General features: G+C 47.2%; 2 protein-coding genes across 2 annotated transcripts in view; one reads left to right on the top strand and one right to left on the bottom strand.

The window, feature by feature from the left end:
- Nucleotides 1-1,119: 1,119 nt before the first annotated feature.
- ier2b (immediate early response 2b) lies at nucleotides 1,120-2,850 on the bottom strand. Its single transcript, XM_029657024.2, has one exon. The coding sequence runs from the start codon at nucleotides 2,648-2,650 to the stop codon at nucleotides 2,042-2,044; it is 609 nt and encodes a 202-aa protein (XP_029512884.1). The 5' UTR covers nucleotides 2,651-2,850; the 3' UTR covers nucleotides 1,120-2,041.
- Nucleotides 2,851-8,230: 5,380 nt separating this feature from the next.
- The window catches only part of LOC115120752 (syntaxin-10), a 35,746-nt gene continuing 26,614 nt past the window's right edge, over nucleotides 8,231-17,362 (top strand). Inside the window, 3 exon segments of the mRNA XM_065001324.1 lie at nucleotides 8,231-8,324; nucleotides 8,326-8,375; nucleotides 17,226-17,301. Of these exon segments, the coding sequence (XP_064857396.1) occupies nucleotides 8,241-8,324; nucleotides 8,326-8,375; nucleotides 17,226-17,301 (210 nt within the window). The 5' untranslated portion in view covers nucleotides 8,231-8,240.

Here is a 17,362-nt window from a genome sequence, read left to right as displayed (position 1 = left end):
TTAACTCACACTGACACACAGTCATCAGGGTGCTAAGAAGAGGAATGGTGAGTGGTAAAGCAATCATGACACACACACACACACACACACACAATCCATGTATCAATTGTCTCAAGGCTTGAAAATCCTTCTTGAACCTGTCTCCTCCCCTTCATCTACACTGATTGAAGTGGATTTAAGAAGTCACATCAATAAGGGATCGTAGCTTTCACCTGGATTCACCTGGTCTATGTCGTGGAAAGAGCCGGTGTTCTTAATGTTTTGTACACTCAGTGTACATCACTGCATGCATACTCCTTTTATATTATCCCTGAGAAGAAGGGCAGGCTGGGCGGTGTAATAATGATGCACATCACATCCTGATGCGTACATCATCCCCTCCCTCACCCCAGAGATGAGACCACGCGCCACTGCAGATCTTATTATAGCCGTCGGCTGGCTGGGAGATGAACCACGTCACTGTCCATGCCTCTCCGTAGCATTACAACTGCACTTCACATCATAGTGTACATCTGAGGTGGCACCATATTCCCTATATAGTCCAACACATGCTGAAGTGGCTATAGTAGGCTTACATATTGTATACGGATTTCAACCCATCCGTCATGGTAGTAAGGCCTACTGATCTAGAGATAAATAGGACATGGAAAGAGTGCATTTTGTCAATGTACTGGGAGTTAGTTGATCATGATGAATGATGGTTCAGGATTGTTACACAATTTAGAGTCCTTGAGCAAACCAAATGAACGGCTCCAGCTATTTATGTATTACATAACTCCCAATAAACCTCATGCAACTGTCAGTTAAGGTTATGAGAGTAAGTGAATCAGAATTTATGTCACAATCCACCGGATATTGGTGCGTGTGTGTGTGTGTGTGTGTGTGTGTGTGTGTGTGTGTGACAGCGGCTCTACTTACTCTTATTATAACCATTTGAGCCTGAGGAGTATTGCCTAATGCGGACCTGGACCACATATTGGGAAATGTCTGTGTGGTTCTGTGTTGTCTATCAGCTATCTCTATTTGCCCCAGATAAATGAGACGTGTGTGTGTGTGTGTGTGCAAGCTTTTCAATACTATTAGGTGAGAGAGAAATAGAAAACCAGATCAACAACTAAATACAGTTTTAGAATGTTTATTACAACTCTGATATAAATTTGAGGTCATAGTAAAAATAAAATAACAATCTATATATAAAATAGCTTATTTCACAGTTCATACAACATTTCACGTAGGCTACTTCTCTGTAGTTATTATCACATTTGCATTGTCAGTGCAGTATATTGAACAAGTGAGACCGGTGTTACTACTGAACATTGTTTATATGTTATGTATATCATTTGACATTGTATGCTGAGCACCATTTCAGTACAGTCTCTTAGCACAGTCCCATTCATAGTCATTGATCAAAGTCCAGTGGGTGACTGTGTGCCCTCCCCTGTTGTTTTTATAGTTTTACCCAGCAGAGTGGCTTATTTCCTGGTGTGTCTCTGTGTGTTGACCGTTGACACGTCAACTTTAATCATCTGTTATCCGTTTGGTGTTTTATGAGTCATCCCTCTCGTGCTTTATGAGTCATCCCTCCACGAGCTATGCGTCAGGAACGAACTGCCCTGGAACTTTTCCACTGAAACACTTTTTCTGTCTCTGAGTTTCACCGCTTCCTCAAACTTTCCAAACACAGTCACTGAGGTCTGTTCGAGTCTGGTCTCGTTCTAGTTTGTGAGTTGCTCTTGTTCTCTCTCTGTTTCTTCTTTCTCTTGTTCTCTCTCTTTTTCTTCTTTCTCTTGTTCTCGTCGAGACACGGCTGAGACCCAGTTCTAGGGTGTAGCCTAACCTGGTCCCCGTGAGGGCGGAGATATCGCACCCTGGCCCGAATAATCCCATTGTCCCGCGGGCTCGCCAATGTAGGTCAATTTCCTCCTGACCCGTCCTTTAAACCTGGATTTAAACCGGCCTCTCCACCGGTTACCGGAGGTTAAGATCAGTTCGATCATAGCCGACCAAACAACAAAGCTCCATTCAGAGCCGTTTTCACAGTTCAGAATGCCGCAATGGCCCGGTTTGAGTTTAAGGACAGGGTGGTGAAAACGTCCCCGGCGCGGCAGCAGTTCCTTCCGCCGGTTCTAAGCACCCTCTCCTCCCCCAGCTCCAGTGAAAGTCTCGCTCTCTTGCTGGGGAGGAAATCGGGCGCGACGGACGCCTTCCCCCGGCGTTTCCTGGAATGCCTGTCTGGGCTCACAGGACTCTGGTTCTCTTTGTCCTCTACCGTCTCCTTCCCAATAAATGTCCTGGTCTTGCATGCGCCCTGAGTGGCCTCAGAGTCACTAGACATGGGCTCCTGGATAGTTGGGGTCAGCGGCGACTCAGGCTCTGGCTCGACCTGTGACACCTCCACATCGACTTGTTCCCCACTGGCAGTAGTATCCATCGCATCCTCCTCTGGTGTGACCGGGACCAAGTGTGCGGTTCCCAGCTCCTCTCTCTCCTTGGCCAGGCAGGCGGAGTGGTACAGGTCCCGGGCGGAACGCATGACCACGGAGAGCAGCAGGCTCCGGTGTAGCCTCATACCGCCTCGCTGTGCTCGGGAGGCGTACAGTTTACTAATGGACACTGCCATGATCCGTTTGGCTTCAGCGCTCACGTCCATAGTTCCTCTTCTTGGTAGATAACCGTCAATTACGCACTGTTCGGTTGACGGTTGGAACAATAACTTAGAGCGTCAAGCTTTAGAATACTATTCGATACTATTAATACAATATTATTCTATCTATAAATGAAGCTGTACTTGTGTGTTGAGTTCTTCCTTAGTTCACAACTGTCACCAGCTGGTGTACAACAAGATAATGAGAAGTCCAGAGTAACAGGGCGGTGTTATATTTCCACTCTGACGTAATGAGCCTCGAGCTGCTTCATTCCTCCTTGGTGACAGGATAAACACGCCCTGCCCAGACCTTCCTGCTCAAGCTTAGTTTCCTGCAGTAGATACCGTATGGCTGTCTACCTTACAGCATTACATGTATGTAACCTAGACGACCTCCTATTGTAGCGACCGGTTATAAGTAAGCGTTTCACGGTACAGTCTACACCTGTTGTATTCGGCGCATGTGACAAATAACATTTGATTCGATGTTTTACGCGTGTTGTTGGAAACGCAGAGATCAATATGCTGTTTGGGATTTCAAGAAACCCAATAAAAATAATAAGATGTTATTCTAGTAAATTCATTGTAATAATAACATAACAGACTGCCTGTGTTGTTGGAAACACAGCTAGCCTATGTCATCACCAATATGCTGCTTGAGACGTCAAGCAACTCAAAATCAAAGTAAATAACATATAACCTGTCTATTCATATAGAATACGATTTTATTATAGTCAATTTATATGAAGCTGACCTAAAATATAATATAATATAATTGAATAGACGTCATTAATTGTTGTCAGAGCAACATAAAAACAGATAGTGATCCTACAGTAGAAAACAACAACATCAAATGTCCCTAATATTCCAAACATATTGCTCTGTTCCCTTTTAGAGGACTATTATAGTGTTGTTGTTTTTCTATCAATCCCTGCAATATGTATCAATGTTCAGTTACACTATAATTCTCAGAAGTCTGTGGGTGGTAAAATATGTAGCTGTCTCCGTGTTTCCAGGGAGTTTCTGTTTTTTTTTTTTTCTCCCTCTCTATATTTTTTTTCTATCCAACGTCACACTCAAACATCCATATATGGCCCATCCGCCCTGGCTGTGAGTTCCCCAGGGGCGCGCAGTGGAAAAGCCATGACGTGAACGCGCAGCCACGTAACCGCAGCGCACAGCGGCACTTCCCCCATCTAGCCCCAGCGTTCATCAACGCACAGCGGCAGCATCGCAGCCGTATCGTCATCGCCACAGCTTCCAAATATGGAATTGTCCCCGGTACAACAGCACAGTGCCAGTACCTTGCGCGTTGGGCCTAGTTGCTTGCAGATGTGCTTGGTTTACTAGGAAGAGGCACGATTGAGGTTAAACAGCAGCTGTCAGTCTAGTTTCTAGAGCTGCGATAAGAGGTCATAACGTCTATAAATAGAACTCGGGGGAAATCTGCGACTCAGTAAACTCCAATCTATTATTTGTTCTCTGACTGTTAACTGTCTGTGTGACTGTTCCTTTGTTCGCCTATAGCTTTCATTCTTCTAATTGGATTCAAGTACCAATGCGTGCTGTGTGGGACAGTCTCGTGCCCTTCTGAACCGTGATATGACTCACTGTACACTTAATAGAATTACACATCTCTATGGCATTACACATTCTATTATACTCCGAGGTGGAAATCGAAAAAAGTAACTCTGGGAACCCACCAATGTAGCCTAGTAAAATCCTTGAATGCACCTGAAAAAGCTCATTTCACATGTTAGAATGATTTCACTCCCAGACCTAGTTTGGGTTTCCCCCACCTTTGATTGTAGGTAGGCCTATAGATGTGTAATAATATATTATAGACATAGTCTGTTCTAACTTGTCATTCCCCAAATCAAAACATCTTGATCATGCAGTGAGTCAGTCAGTGTTCATGTCAAGTGATGATTTCTCCATTGGACTTGGATCCAGCAAGGTGCCAGCCCAGAAGTGTGTGTGTGTGTGTGTGTGTTTGTGTGTCTAGTGGACTTGGATCCAGCAAGGTGCCAGCCCAGAAGTGTGTGTGTGTTTGTGTGTCTAGTGGACTTGGATCCAGCAAGGTGCCAGCCCAGAAGTGTGTGTGTGTTTGTGTGTCTAGTGGACTTGGATCCAGCAAGGTGCCAGCCCAGAAGTGTGTGTGTGTTTGTGTGTCTAGTGGACTTGGATCCAGCAAGGTGCCAGCCCAGAAGTGTGTGTGTGTGTGTGTGTGTGTGTGTGTGTGTGTGTGTGTGTGTTTGTGTTTCTAGTGGACTTGGATCCAGCAAGGTGCCAGCCCAGAAGTGTGTGTGTGTGTGTGTGTGTGTGTGTGTGTGTGTGTGTGTGTGTTTGTGTGTCTAGTGGACTTGGATCCAGCAAGGTGCCAGCCCAGAAGTGTGTGTGTGTGTGTGTTTGTGTGTCTTGTGGACTTGGATCCAGCAAGGTGCCAACCCAGAAGTGTGTGTGTGTTTGTGTGTCTTGTGGACTTGGATCCAGCAAGGTGCCAACCCAGAAGTGTGTGTGTGTTTGTGTGTCTTGTGGACTTGGATCCAGCAAGGTGCCAACCCAGAAGTGTGTGTGTGTTTGTGTGTCTAGTGGACTTGGATCCAGCAAGGTGCCAACCCAGAAGACTAAGAATAAACATTTGTCGGAATAACCATTTAACTGTCAAGATTTCCATCCCACTGCATGTAAAAATAGTCTGCTATGTGTGCGTTGTGAATGGCACCCTATTCCCTATAGTGCACTACTATAGGTCCTGATCAAAAGTAGTGTGCTGTATAGGGAATAGGGCGCAATTTGAGACACACACATTTATCGTTTTCCGGCCTTAGTGCATTCCATCCACTGAGTGAGTGATGGCTTATGTTTGACGTGCAATGTGTGTGCGCGTGTGTGACGCTTGAGATCTGTGAATTTTCACAGTGTAAAAGGGGGAGGAAAGCGGAGGAGGGGGGAGAAAGGGAGGAAACAGGACAGAGACAGAAAGGAGGGAACGGGGTGTGGGAGAGGAAGAGAAAATATAATGGGCAGGGCAAAGGGGAAGGGGAGGAGTCAGAACAGAGGGTATGAGAGACAGACGCTGAGGAGAGAGAGAGAGAGAGAGATGTATGATCATATGTATGACCATACGGCAAATGAATGACCATATTAGAGTAACATATTTTCCTCAGATTACAAAGACCCACAAAGAATTTGAAAAAACAAATCAAATTTTGATAAACTCCCACTGCTATTAGGTGAAATACAACAGTGTGCCACCACAGCAGCAATATTTGTGACCTGTTGCCACAAGAAAAAGGGCAACCAGTGAAGAACATACACCATTGTAAAATCAACCCATATTTATGTTTATTTATTTTTCCTTTTGTACTCTAACTATTTGTACATCATTACAACACTGTGCATAGACATATTCCTTTGAGACTGTAAGTGTAAGGTTTACTGTTCATTTCTGATTGTTTATTTCTATTTTGTTTGATCTATTTCACTTGCTTTGGCAATGTCAACATATGTTTCCTATGCCAAAAAAAGCCCTTTGAATTAAATTGAGAGAGAGAAAGAGTTGGAACGATTTTATGTGGGGGAAGTGGTGTTGGACTCAACACATTTTGGCTCAGTCAGAGAACTTGGCTCTTTCATAGACAAGTCTCTCATTGGCCAATCCTTACACAATGTCCCCCCTGTCAGCAATGCAATTTACTTTCATTTCATTAAAGGTCCAATGCAGCCGTTTTTATCTCAATATCAAATAATCTCTGGGTATATTTTCAATTAAAATGGTCAAAAACAAACAAAAATAGCTTCTTAGCAAATATCAATTTCTCAAGCAAGAATTTTACTCGGACTGTCTGGGAGTGGTTTGAGTGGAGAAGGGGGAACTGAAAAGTAGCTGTTATTGGCAGAGAGTTTTGGAACGATTTGTTATTGGTCTATTAACTAATTTACCGCATGGTGATGTCACCAGGTAAGCCATAACTCCATCCCACCTAAACAGGCTGACATTTCAGGCAGTCTTTTCAAACAGCTCTTACTCTAAAAGAGAATAATCACAATTTTCACAGTATTACTACAACCACATATTGCGAAAATATATATAAAACACAGTAAAATCACGTTTTTGACTGCACTGGGCCTTTAAATGAAATAAAAGTATGTTAGTGTTAGGATACCACAGGGTTCAATTCTTGGACCGAATCTCTTCTCTGTATACATCAATGATGTCGCTCTTGCTGATGGTGAGTCTCTGATCCACTTCTACGCAGACGACACCATTCTGTATACTTCTGGCCCTTCTTTGGACACTGTGTTAACAACCGTCCAGACGAGCTTCAATGCCATACAACTCTCCTTACTCAATTGCTCTTAAATACAAGTAAAACTAAATGCATGCTCTTCAACCGATCGCTGCCTGCACCTGCCCGCCCGTCCAACATCACTACTCTGGACGGTTCTGACTTAGAATATGACTCGCATCAAACATCTCCAATCCAAAGTTAAATCTAGAATTGGCTTCCTATTTCGCAACAAAGCATCCTTCACTCATGCTGCCAAACATACCCTTGTAAAACTGACCATCCTACCGATCCTCGACTTCGGCGATGTCATTTACAATATAGCCTCCAATACCCTGCTCAGTAAATTGGATGCAGTCTATCACAGTGCCATCCGTTTTGTCACCAAAGCCCCATATACTACCCACCACTGCGACCTGTACTCTCTCGTTGGCTGGCCCTCGCTTCATACTCGTCGCCAAACCCACTGGCTCCATGTCATCTACAAGACCTTGCTAGGTAAAGTCCCCCTTATCTCAGCTCGCTGGTCACCATAGCAGCACCCACCTGTAGCACGCGCTCCAGCAGGTACAGTATATCTCTCTGGTCACCCCCAAAACCAATTCTTCCTTTGGCCGCCTCTCCTTCAAGTTCTCTGCTGCCAATGACTGGAACGAACTACAAAAATCTCTGAAACTGGAAACACTTATCTCACCTCATTTGCTCACATTGTATATAGACTTATTTTTCTACTGTATTATTGACTGTATGTTTGTTTTACTCCATGTGTAACTCTGTGTTGTTGTATGTGTCGAACTGCTTTGCTTTATCTTGGCCAGGTCGCAATTGTAAATGAGAACTTGTTCTCAACTTGCCTACCTGGTTAAATAAAGGTGGATTTAAAAAAATAATAAAAAAATACCACTATTCCTGAAAGAATGTGTTTCCTCATAAAGCAATTGTTACTTCTATATGATGAGGTGGACTAGCATAGAGCAAGGCATACATGAATGACAAGCTAATGTTTCTCTGATCTTGTGATTATACATGTAATATTGCTGTGTTGTTCAATATGTATAAATACTACAGTACTGTGCTCCCCTTTTTGGAGCAGGTGTCTGCAGCTGTAAAGGGCAGGCATCCCTTATTCAGGGGATGCCTGGATTTAAGAGCACTTAACCAAGAAGTCCTGCTGTTCTATTCTATTCTGAATGAATATATAATATGCATTTACATCTCTGTTATATCATTACAAAAGCAGATATGTACAATTCTGACTGTCTAGCTTTGACACAGTACCAAATGACAGTACAGTCCATGGCCACATGACAGCGGAGCTCCGTGGAGGCGCTCGGTGCATTGTGCTGGCGTCCTGCTTCGGGCCCCCAGAGCGCATGCGTCAGGTCTGGCGTTGAAGTGTCCAATATGTCGCTGGAAGATCCGTTCTTCGTAGTCAAGGGGTAAGGAAGGGTTTCTAAATAAACTGTCAACCAACTTCTCCACCGTTTACTTACAGGACAAGTTGGATGTGTATGACGTTTGGGGGTAGTTTCGTTTGATAACGTGGCGTTTAGAAGTTATCAACCTGTCTGTGGCAAGCTAATTTGCTAGCTAATGCTACAGGCTAGATTCGCAATCAACGTGCGGGTTTATGTTGACATTAAGATAGGGACTTCGCGTTGGCGTGTCGTTGAAATCTAGTCTTCGCGTCAAAAATTATTCCTTGAAAGTTGGGTGGCGAGTTTGGGTCTATTGCAACGGGGCAGTTGACGGAGTGTTGTGAAATTGACAGGGATGTGTGGAGTGTCCACACAGATTTGGTTGGGTCAAGATAGGGCGTTACATCTCCGCGTTACCTAGAAATGTAGGCTAACGTTACATGCCTTATTAGAAGCTTTGATGGCACGTGTATTTGTGTGTGTGAGAGAGAGGGAGATTGTTGTGTTGTGCCTGGAGTAGAGGGCATGCAACTTCGCCAGCTTGCGACATTTGTATCATCAACCACATAGCTAAACGTGGGATCAGTGAGTAGATACATTGCAGTATCAAATCAAATTGTATTAGTCACATGCGCCGAATACAACAGGTGTAAGGTAGACCTTACAGTGAAATGCTTACTTATCAGGCCCTAACCAACAATGCAGTTAAAAAAATACCAGTAAGAGTAAGAAATAAAAGTAACAAGTAATTAAAGAACAGCAGTAAAATAACATCAACGAGACTATACACAGGGGGTTACTGGTACAATGTGCGGGAGCACCGTTTAGTTGAGGTAATATGTACATGTAGGTAGAGTTTTTCAAATGACTATGCGTAGATGATAACAACAGAGAGTAGCAGCCGTGTAAAAAGGGGTTTGGGGGTGCAAATAGTCTGGTTAGCCATTTGACTAGATATTCAGGAGTCTTATGGCTTGGGGGTAGATGCTGTTTTAGAAGCCTCTTGGAGCTAGACTTGGTGCTCAGGTACGGCTTGCCATGCGGGAGCAGAGAGAACAGTCTATGACTAGAGTGGCTGGAGTCTTTAACAATTTTTAGGGTCTTCATCTGACACCGCCTGGTGTAGAGGTCCTAGATGGCAGGAAGCTTGGCCCCAGTGATGTACTGGGCCATAGGCACTACCCTCTGTAGTGCCTTGTGGTCGGAGGCCGAGCAGTTGCTATACCAGGCAGTGATGCAACCAGTGATGCTCTCGATGGTGCAGCTGTAGAACCTTTTGAGTATCTGAGGACCCATGCCAAGACTTTTCAGTCTCCTGAGGGGGAATAGGTTTCGTTGAGCCCTATTCACTACTGTCTTGGTGTGCTAAGACCATGTTAGTTTGTTGGTGATGTGGACACCAAGGAATTGAAGCGCTCAACCTGCTCCACTACAGCCCCATCGATGAGAATGGGGGTGTGCTCGGTCCTCTTTTTCCTGTAGTCCACAATGATCTCCTTTGTCTTGATCACGTTGAGGGAGAGGTTGTTGTCCTGTCGCCACACGGCCAGGTCTCTTACCTACTCCCTATAGGCTGTCTCATCGTTGTCGGTGATCAGGCCTACCACTGTTGTGTCATCGGCAAACTTAATGATGGTGTTGGCGTCTGCCTGGCTGTGCAGTCATGAGTGAACAGGGAGTACAGGAGGGGACTGAGCATGCACCCCTGAGATGCCCCCGTGTTGAGGATCAGCGTGGCGGATTTGTTGTTACCTACCCATACCACCTGGGGCCGGCCCGTCAGGAAGTCCAGGATTCAGTTGCAGAGGGAGGTGTTTAGTCCCAGGGTCCTTAGCTTATTGATGAGCTTTGAGGGCACTATGGTGTTGAATGCTGAGCTGTAGGCAATGAACAGCATTCTCACATAGGTGTTCATTTTGTCCAGGTGGGAAAGGGCAGTGTGGAGTGCAATAGAGATTGCATAATCTGTGGATCTGTTAGGGCGGTATGCAAATTGTAGTGGTTCTAGGGTTTCTGGGATAATGGTGTTAATGTGAGCCATGACCTGCCTTTCAAAGCACTTCATGGCTACAGGCGTGAGCGCTACGGGTCGGTAGTCATTTAGGCAGGTTACCTTAGTGCTCTTGGGCACAGGGACTATGGTGGTCTGCTTAAAACATGTCGGCATAAAAGACTCAGGGAGCGATTGCTACATTGTTGTAGCTAACATCGTTAAATATAACCTAGCATTTTTCACTGTCTCTTTAACAAGGACTTGTTTAAAGTGTGTGTCAGGGAAATGCAGGAAAGGTATTGTTAAGTGTGTGATGTGTATTTTTATGATGTGTGTCTAACCCAGGGCTCTCCAACTCTGTTCCTGTAGAGCTACCATCCTGTAAATGATCATTCCAAGCCTAATCTAGCACACCTCATTATAATAATTAGCTGGTTTATAAGATTAATCAGGTTAGTTACAACTGGGATTCAAGTGAAAACCTACAGGAGGGTAGCTCTCCAGGAACAGGGTTGGAGTGAAAACATACAGGAGGGTAGCTCTCCAGGAACAGGGTTGGAGTGAAAACATACAGGAGGGTAGCTCTCCAGGAACCAGGAACAGGGTTCCAGGAACAGGGTTGGAGTGAAAACATACAGGAGGGTAGCTCTCCAGGAACAGGGTTGGAGTGAAAACATACAGGAGGGTAGCTCTCCAGGAACAGGGTTGGAGAAAACATACAGGAGGGTAGCTCTCCAGGAACAGGGTTGGAGTGAAAACATACAGGAGGGTAGCTCTCCAGGAACAGGGTTGGAGTGAAAACATACAGGAGGGTAGCTCTCCAGGAACAGGGTTGGAGTGAAAACATACAGGAGGGTAGCTCTCCAGGAACAGGGTTGGAGTGAAAACATACAGGAGGGTAGCTCTCCAGGAACAGGGTTGGAGTGAAAACATACAGGAGGGTAGCTCTCCAGGAACAGGGTTGGGGTGAAAACATACAGGAGGGTAGCTCTCCAGGAACAGGGTTGGAGTGAAAACATACAGGAGGGTAGCTCTCCAGGAACAGGGTTGGAGTGAAAACATACAGGAGGGTAGCTCTCCAGGAACAGGGTTGGAGTGAAAACATACAGGAGGGTAGCTCTCCAGGAACAGGGTTGGAGTGAAAACATACAGGAGGGTAGCTCTCCAGGAACAGGGTTGGAGTGAAAACATACAGGAGGGTAGCTCTCCAGGAACAGGGTTGGAGTGAAAACATACAGGAGGGTAGCTCTCCAGGAACAGGGTTGGAGTGAAAACATACAGGAGGGTAGCTCTCCAGGAACAGGGTTGGAGTGAAAACATACAGGAGGGTAGCTCTCCAGGAACAGGGTTGGAGTGAAAACATACAGGAGGGTAGCTCTCCAGGAACAGGGTTGGAGTGAAAACATACAGGAGGGTAGCTCTCCAGGAACAGGGTTGGAGTGAAAACATACAGGAGGGTAGCTCTCCAGGAACAGGGTTGGAGTGAAAACATACAGGAGGGTAGCTCTCCAGGAACAGGGTTGGAGTGAAAACATACAGGAGGGTACAGGAACAGGGTTGGAGTGAAAACATACAGGAGGGTAGCTCTCCAGGAACAGGGTTGGAGTGAAAACATACAGGAGGGTAGCTCTCAGGAACAGGAACAGGGTTGGAGTGAAAACATACAGGAGGGTAGCTCTCCAGGAACAGGGTTGGAGTGAAAACATACAGGAGGGTAGCTCTCCAGGAACAGGTTGGAGTGAAAACATACAGGGTAGGAACAGGGTTGGAGTGAAAACATACAGGAGGGTAGCTCTCCAGGAACAGGGTTGGAGTGAAAACATACAGGAGGGTAGCTCTCCAGGAACAGGGTTGGAGTGAAAACATACAGGAGGGTAGCTCTCCAGGAACAGGGTTGGAGAAAACTACAGGAGGGTAGCTCTCCAGGAACAGGGTTGGAGTGAAAACATACAGGAGGGTAGCTCTCCAGGAACAGGGTTGGAGTGAAAACATACAGGAGGGTAGCTCTCCAGGAACAGGGTTGGAGTGAAAACATACAGGAGGGTAGCTCTCCAGGAACAGGGTTGGAGTGAAAACATACAGGAGGGTAGCTCTCCAGGAACAGGGTTGGAGTGAAAACATACAGGAGGGTAGCTCTCCAGGAACAGGGTTGGAGTGAAAACATACAGGAGGGTAGCTCTCCAGGAACAGGGTTGGAGTGAAACAACAGGAGGGTAGCTCTCCAGGAACAGGGTTGGAGGAAACATACAGGAGGGTAGCTCTCCAGGAACAGGGTTGGAGTGAAAACATACAGGAGGGTAGCTCTCCAGGAACAGGGTTGGAGTGAAAACATACAGGAGGGTAGCTCTCCAGGAACAGGGTTGGAGTGAAAACATACAGGAGGGTAGCTCTCCAGGAACAGGGTTGGAGTGAAAACATACAGGAGGGTAGCTCTCCAGGAACAGGGTTGGAGTGAAAACATACAGGAGGGTAGCTCTCCAGGAACAGGGTTGGAGTGAAAACATACAGGAGGGTAGCTCTCCAGGAACAGGGTTGGAGTGAAAACATACAGGAGGGTAGCTCTCCAGGAACAGGGTTGGAGTGAAAACATACAGGAGGGTAGCTCTCCAGGAACAGGGTTGGAGTGAAAACATACAGGAGGGTAGCTCTCCAGGAACAGGGTTGGAGTGAAAACATACAGGAGGGTAGCTCTCCAGGAACAGGGTTGGAGTGAAAACATACAGGAGGGTAGCTCTCCAGGAACAGGGTTGGAGTGAAAACATACAGGAGGGTAGCTCTCCAGGAACAGGGTTGGAGTGAAAAAACAGGAGGGTATGAAAACATACAGGGGCTCTCCAGGAACAGGGTTGGAGTGAAAACATACAGGAGGGTAGCTCTCCAGGAACAGGGTTGGAGTGAAAACATACAGGAGGGTAGCTCTCCAGGAACAGGGTTGGAGTGAAAACATACAGGAGGGTAGCTCTCCAGGAACAGGGTTGGAGTGAAAACATACAGGAGGGTAGCTCTCCAGGAACAGGGTTGGAGTGAAAACATACAGGAGGGTAGCTCTCCAGGAACAGGGTTGGAGTGAAAACATACAGGAGGGTAGCTCTCCAGGAACAGGGTTGGAGTGAAAACATACAGGAGGGTAGCTCTCCAGGAACAGGGTTGGAGTGAAAACATACAGGAGGGTAGCTCTCCAGGAACAGGGTTGGAGTGAAAACATACAGGAGGGTAGCTCTCCAGGAACAGGGTTGGAGTGAAAACATACAGGAGGGTAGCTCTCCAGGAACAGGGTTGGAGTGAAAACATACAGGAGGGTAGCTCTCCAGGAACAGGGTTGGAGTGAAAACATACAGGAGGGTAGCTCTCCAGGAACAGGGTTGGAGTGAAAACATACAGGAGGGTAGCTCTCCAGGAACAGGGTTGGAGTGAAAACATACAGGAGGGTAGCTCTCCAGGAACAGGGTTGGAGTGAAAACATACAGGAGGGTAGCTCTCCAGGAACAGGGTTGGAGTGAAAACATACAGGAGGGTAGCTCTCCAGGAACAGGGTTGGAGTGAAAACATACAGGAGGGTAGCTCTCCAGGAACAGGGTTGGAGTGAAAACATACAGGAGGGTAGCTCTCCAGGAACAGGGTTGGAGTGAAAACATACAGGAGGGTAGCTCTCCAGGAACAGGAGGGTAGCTCTCCAGGAACAGGGTTGGAGTGAAAACATACAGGAGGGTAGCTCTCCAGGAACAGGGTTGGAGTGAAAACATACAGGAGGGTAGCTCTCCAGGAACAGGGTTGGAGTGAAAACATACAGGAGGGTAGCTCTCCAGGAACAGGGTTGGAGTGAAAACATACAGGAGGGTAGCTCTCCAGGAACAGGGTTGGAGTGAAAACATACAGGAGGGTAGCTCTCCAGGAACAGGGTTGGAGTGAAAACATACAGGAGGGTAGCTCTCCAGGAACAGGGTTGGAGTGAAAACATACAGGAGGGTAGCTCTCCAGGAACAGGGTTGGAGTGAAAACATACAGGAGGGTAGCTCTCCAGGAACAGGGTTGGAGTGAAAACATACAGGAGGGTAGCTCTCCAGGAACAGGGTTGGAGTGAAAACATACAGGAGGGTAGCTCTCCAGGAACAGGGTTGGAGTGAAAACATACAGGAGGGTAGCTCTCCAGGAACAGGGTTGGAGTGAAAACATACAGGAGGGTAGCTCTCCAGGAACAGGGTTGGAGTGAAAACATACAGGAGGGTAGCTCTCCAGGAACAGGGTTGGAGTGAAAACATACAGGAGGGTAGCTCTCCAGGAACAGGGTTGGAGTGAAAACATACAGGAGGGTAGCTCTCCAGGAACAGGGTTGGAGTGAAAACATACAGGAGGGTAGCTCTCCAGGAACAGGGTTGGAGTGAAAACATACAGGAGGGTAGCTCTCCAGGAACAGGGTTGGAGTGAAAACATACAGGAGGGTAGCTCTCCAGGAACAGGGTTACAGGAGGGTAGCTCTCCAAACAGGGTTGGAGTGAAAACATACAGGAGGGTAGCTCTCCAGGAACAGGGTTGGAGTGAAAACATACAGGAGGGTAGCTCTCCAGGAACAGGGTTGGAGTGAAAACATACAGGAGGGTAGCTCTCCAGGAACAGGGTTGGAGTGAAAACATACAGGAGGGTAGCTCTCCAGGAACAGGGTTGGAGTGAAAACATACAGGAGGGTAGCTCTCCAGGAACAGGGTTGGAGTGAAAACATACAGGAGGGTAGCTCTCCAGGAACAGGGTTGGAGTGAAAACATACAGGAGGGTAGCTCTCCAGGAACAGGGTTGGAGTGAAAACATACAGGAGGGTAGCTCTCCAGGAACAGGGTTGGAGTGAAAACATACAGGAGGGTAGCTCTCCAGGAACAGGGTTGGAGTGAAAACATACAGGAGGGTAGCTCTCCAGGAACAGGGTTGGAGTGAAAACATACAGGAGGGTAGCTCTCCAGGAACAGGGTTGGAGTGAAAACATACAGGAGGGTAGCTCTCCAGGAACAGGGTTGGAGTGAAAACATACAGGAGGGTAGCTCTCCAGGAACAGGGTTGGAGTGAAAACATACAGGAGGGTAGCTCTCCAGGAACAGGGTTGGAGTGAAAACATACAGGAGGGTAGCTCTCCAGGAACAGGGTTGGAGTGAAAACATACAGGAGGGTAGCTCTCCAGGAACAGGGTTGGAGTGAAAACATACAGGAGGGTAGCTCTCCAGGAACAGGGTTGGAGTGAAAACATACAGGAGGGTAGCTCTCCAGGAACAGGGTTGGAGTGAAAACATACAGGAGGGTAGCTCTCCAGGAACAGGGTTGGAGTGAAAACATACAGGAGGGTAGCTCTCCAGGAACAGGGTTGGAGTGAAAACATACAGGAGGGTAGCTCTCAGGAACAGGAACAGGGTTCCAGGAACAGGGTTGGTGAAAACATACAGGAGGGTAGCTCTCCAGGAACAGGGTTGGAGTGAAAACATACAGGAGGGTAGCTCTCCAGGAACAGGGTTGGAGTGAAAACATACAGGAGGGTAGCTCTCCAGGAACAGGGTTGGAGTGAAAACATACAGGAGGGTAGCTCTCCAGGAACAGGGTTGGAGTGAAAACATACAGGAGGGTAGCTCTCCAGGAACAGGGTTGGAGTGAAAACATACAGGAGGGTAGCTCTCCAGGAACAGGGTTGGAGTGAAAACATACAGGAGGGTAGCTCTCCAGGAACAGGGTTGGAGTGAAAACATACAGGAGGGTAGCTCTCCAGGAACAGGGTTGGAGTGAAAACATACAGGAGGGTAGCTCTCCAGGAACAGGGTTGGAGTGAAAACATACAGGAGGGTAGCTCTCCAGGAACAGGGTTGGAGTGAAAACATACAGGAGGGTAGCTCTCCAGGAACAGGGTTGGAGTGAAAACATACAGGAGGGTAGCTCTCCAGGAACAGGGTTGGAGTGAAAACATACAGGAGGGTAGCTCTCCAGGAACAGGGTTGGAGTGAAAACATACAGGAGGGTAGCTCTCCAGGAACAGGGTTGGAGTGAAAACATACAGGAGGGTAGCTCTCCAGGAACAGGGTTTGAAAACATACAGGAGGGCAAGCTCTCCAGGAACAGTTGCAGCTCCAGGAACAGGGTTGGAGTGAAAACATACAGGAGGGTAGCTCTCCAGGAACAGGGTTGGAGTGAAAACATACAGGAGGGTAGCTCTCCAGGAACAGGGTTGGAGTGAAAACATACAGGAGGGTAGCTCTCCAGGAACAGGGTTGGAGTGAAAACATACAGGAGGGTAGCTCTGATCCCTGATATTTTTATATGTATTTATTTAACCTTTTATTTAACTAGGCAAGTCAGTTAAGAACAAATGATTATTTACAATCACGGCCTACACCGGCCAAACCCAGACGACGCTGGGCCACTTGTGTCCCACACTATGTGACTCCCAATCACGGCCTACACCGGCCAAACCCAGACGACGCTGGGCCACTTGTGTCCTACACTATGGGACTCCCAATCACGGCCTACACCGGCCAAACCCAGACATACGCTGGGCCACTTGTGTCCCACACTATGTGACTCCCAATCACGGCCTACACCGGCCAAACCCAGACGACGCTGGGCCACTTGTGTCCCACACTATGGGACTCCCAATCACGGCCTACACCGGCCAAACCCAGACGACGCTGGGCCACTTGTGTCCCACACTATGTGACTCCCAATCACGGCCTACACCGGCCAAACCCAGACGACGCTGGGCCACTTGTGTCCTACACTATGGGACTCCCAATCACGGCCTACACCGGCCAAACCCAGACGACGCTGGGCCACTTGTGCGCCACACTATGTCACTCCCAATCACGGCCGGTTGTGATAAAGCCTGATCTAACCGGTGTGTGTTGTCTCAGGGAGGTCCAGAAGGCGTTGTCTCGTGCCAGGAGCCTTTACGAACGCTGGGAGGAGCTTCTGGAGGAGGGCACTCAGGTACACACACACACTAGACACACACACCTCTTAACTGCATTTCTACTGGAATGTGTGCGAC

This window comes from Oncorhynchus nerka, linkage group LG15 (assembly GCF_034236695.1).
Source record: "Oncorhynchus nerka isolate Pitt River linkage group LG15, Oner_Uvic_2.0, whole genome shotgun sequence".
Taxonomy (NCBI): domain Eukaryota; kingdom Metazoa; phylum Chordata; class Actinopteri; order Salmoniformes; family Salmonidae; genus Oncorhynchus; species Oncorhynchus nerka.
The sequence above is the reverse complement of the archived record's forward strand: the minus strand, read 5'-3'. Positions and strand labels throughout refer to the sequence as shown.

What these genes read in the sequence shown, in the direction of transcription:
- ier2b (XM_029657024.2), bottom strand. Translation starts at nt 2,650, where the DNA reads ATGGACGTGAGCGCTGAAGCCAAACGGATCATGGCAGTGTCCATTAGT.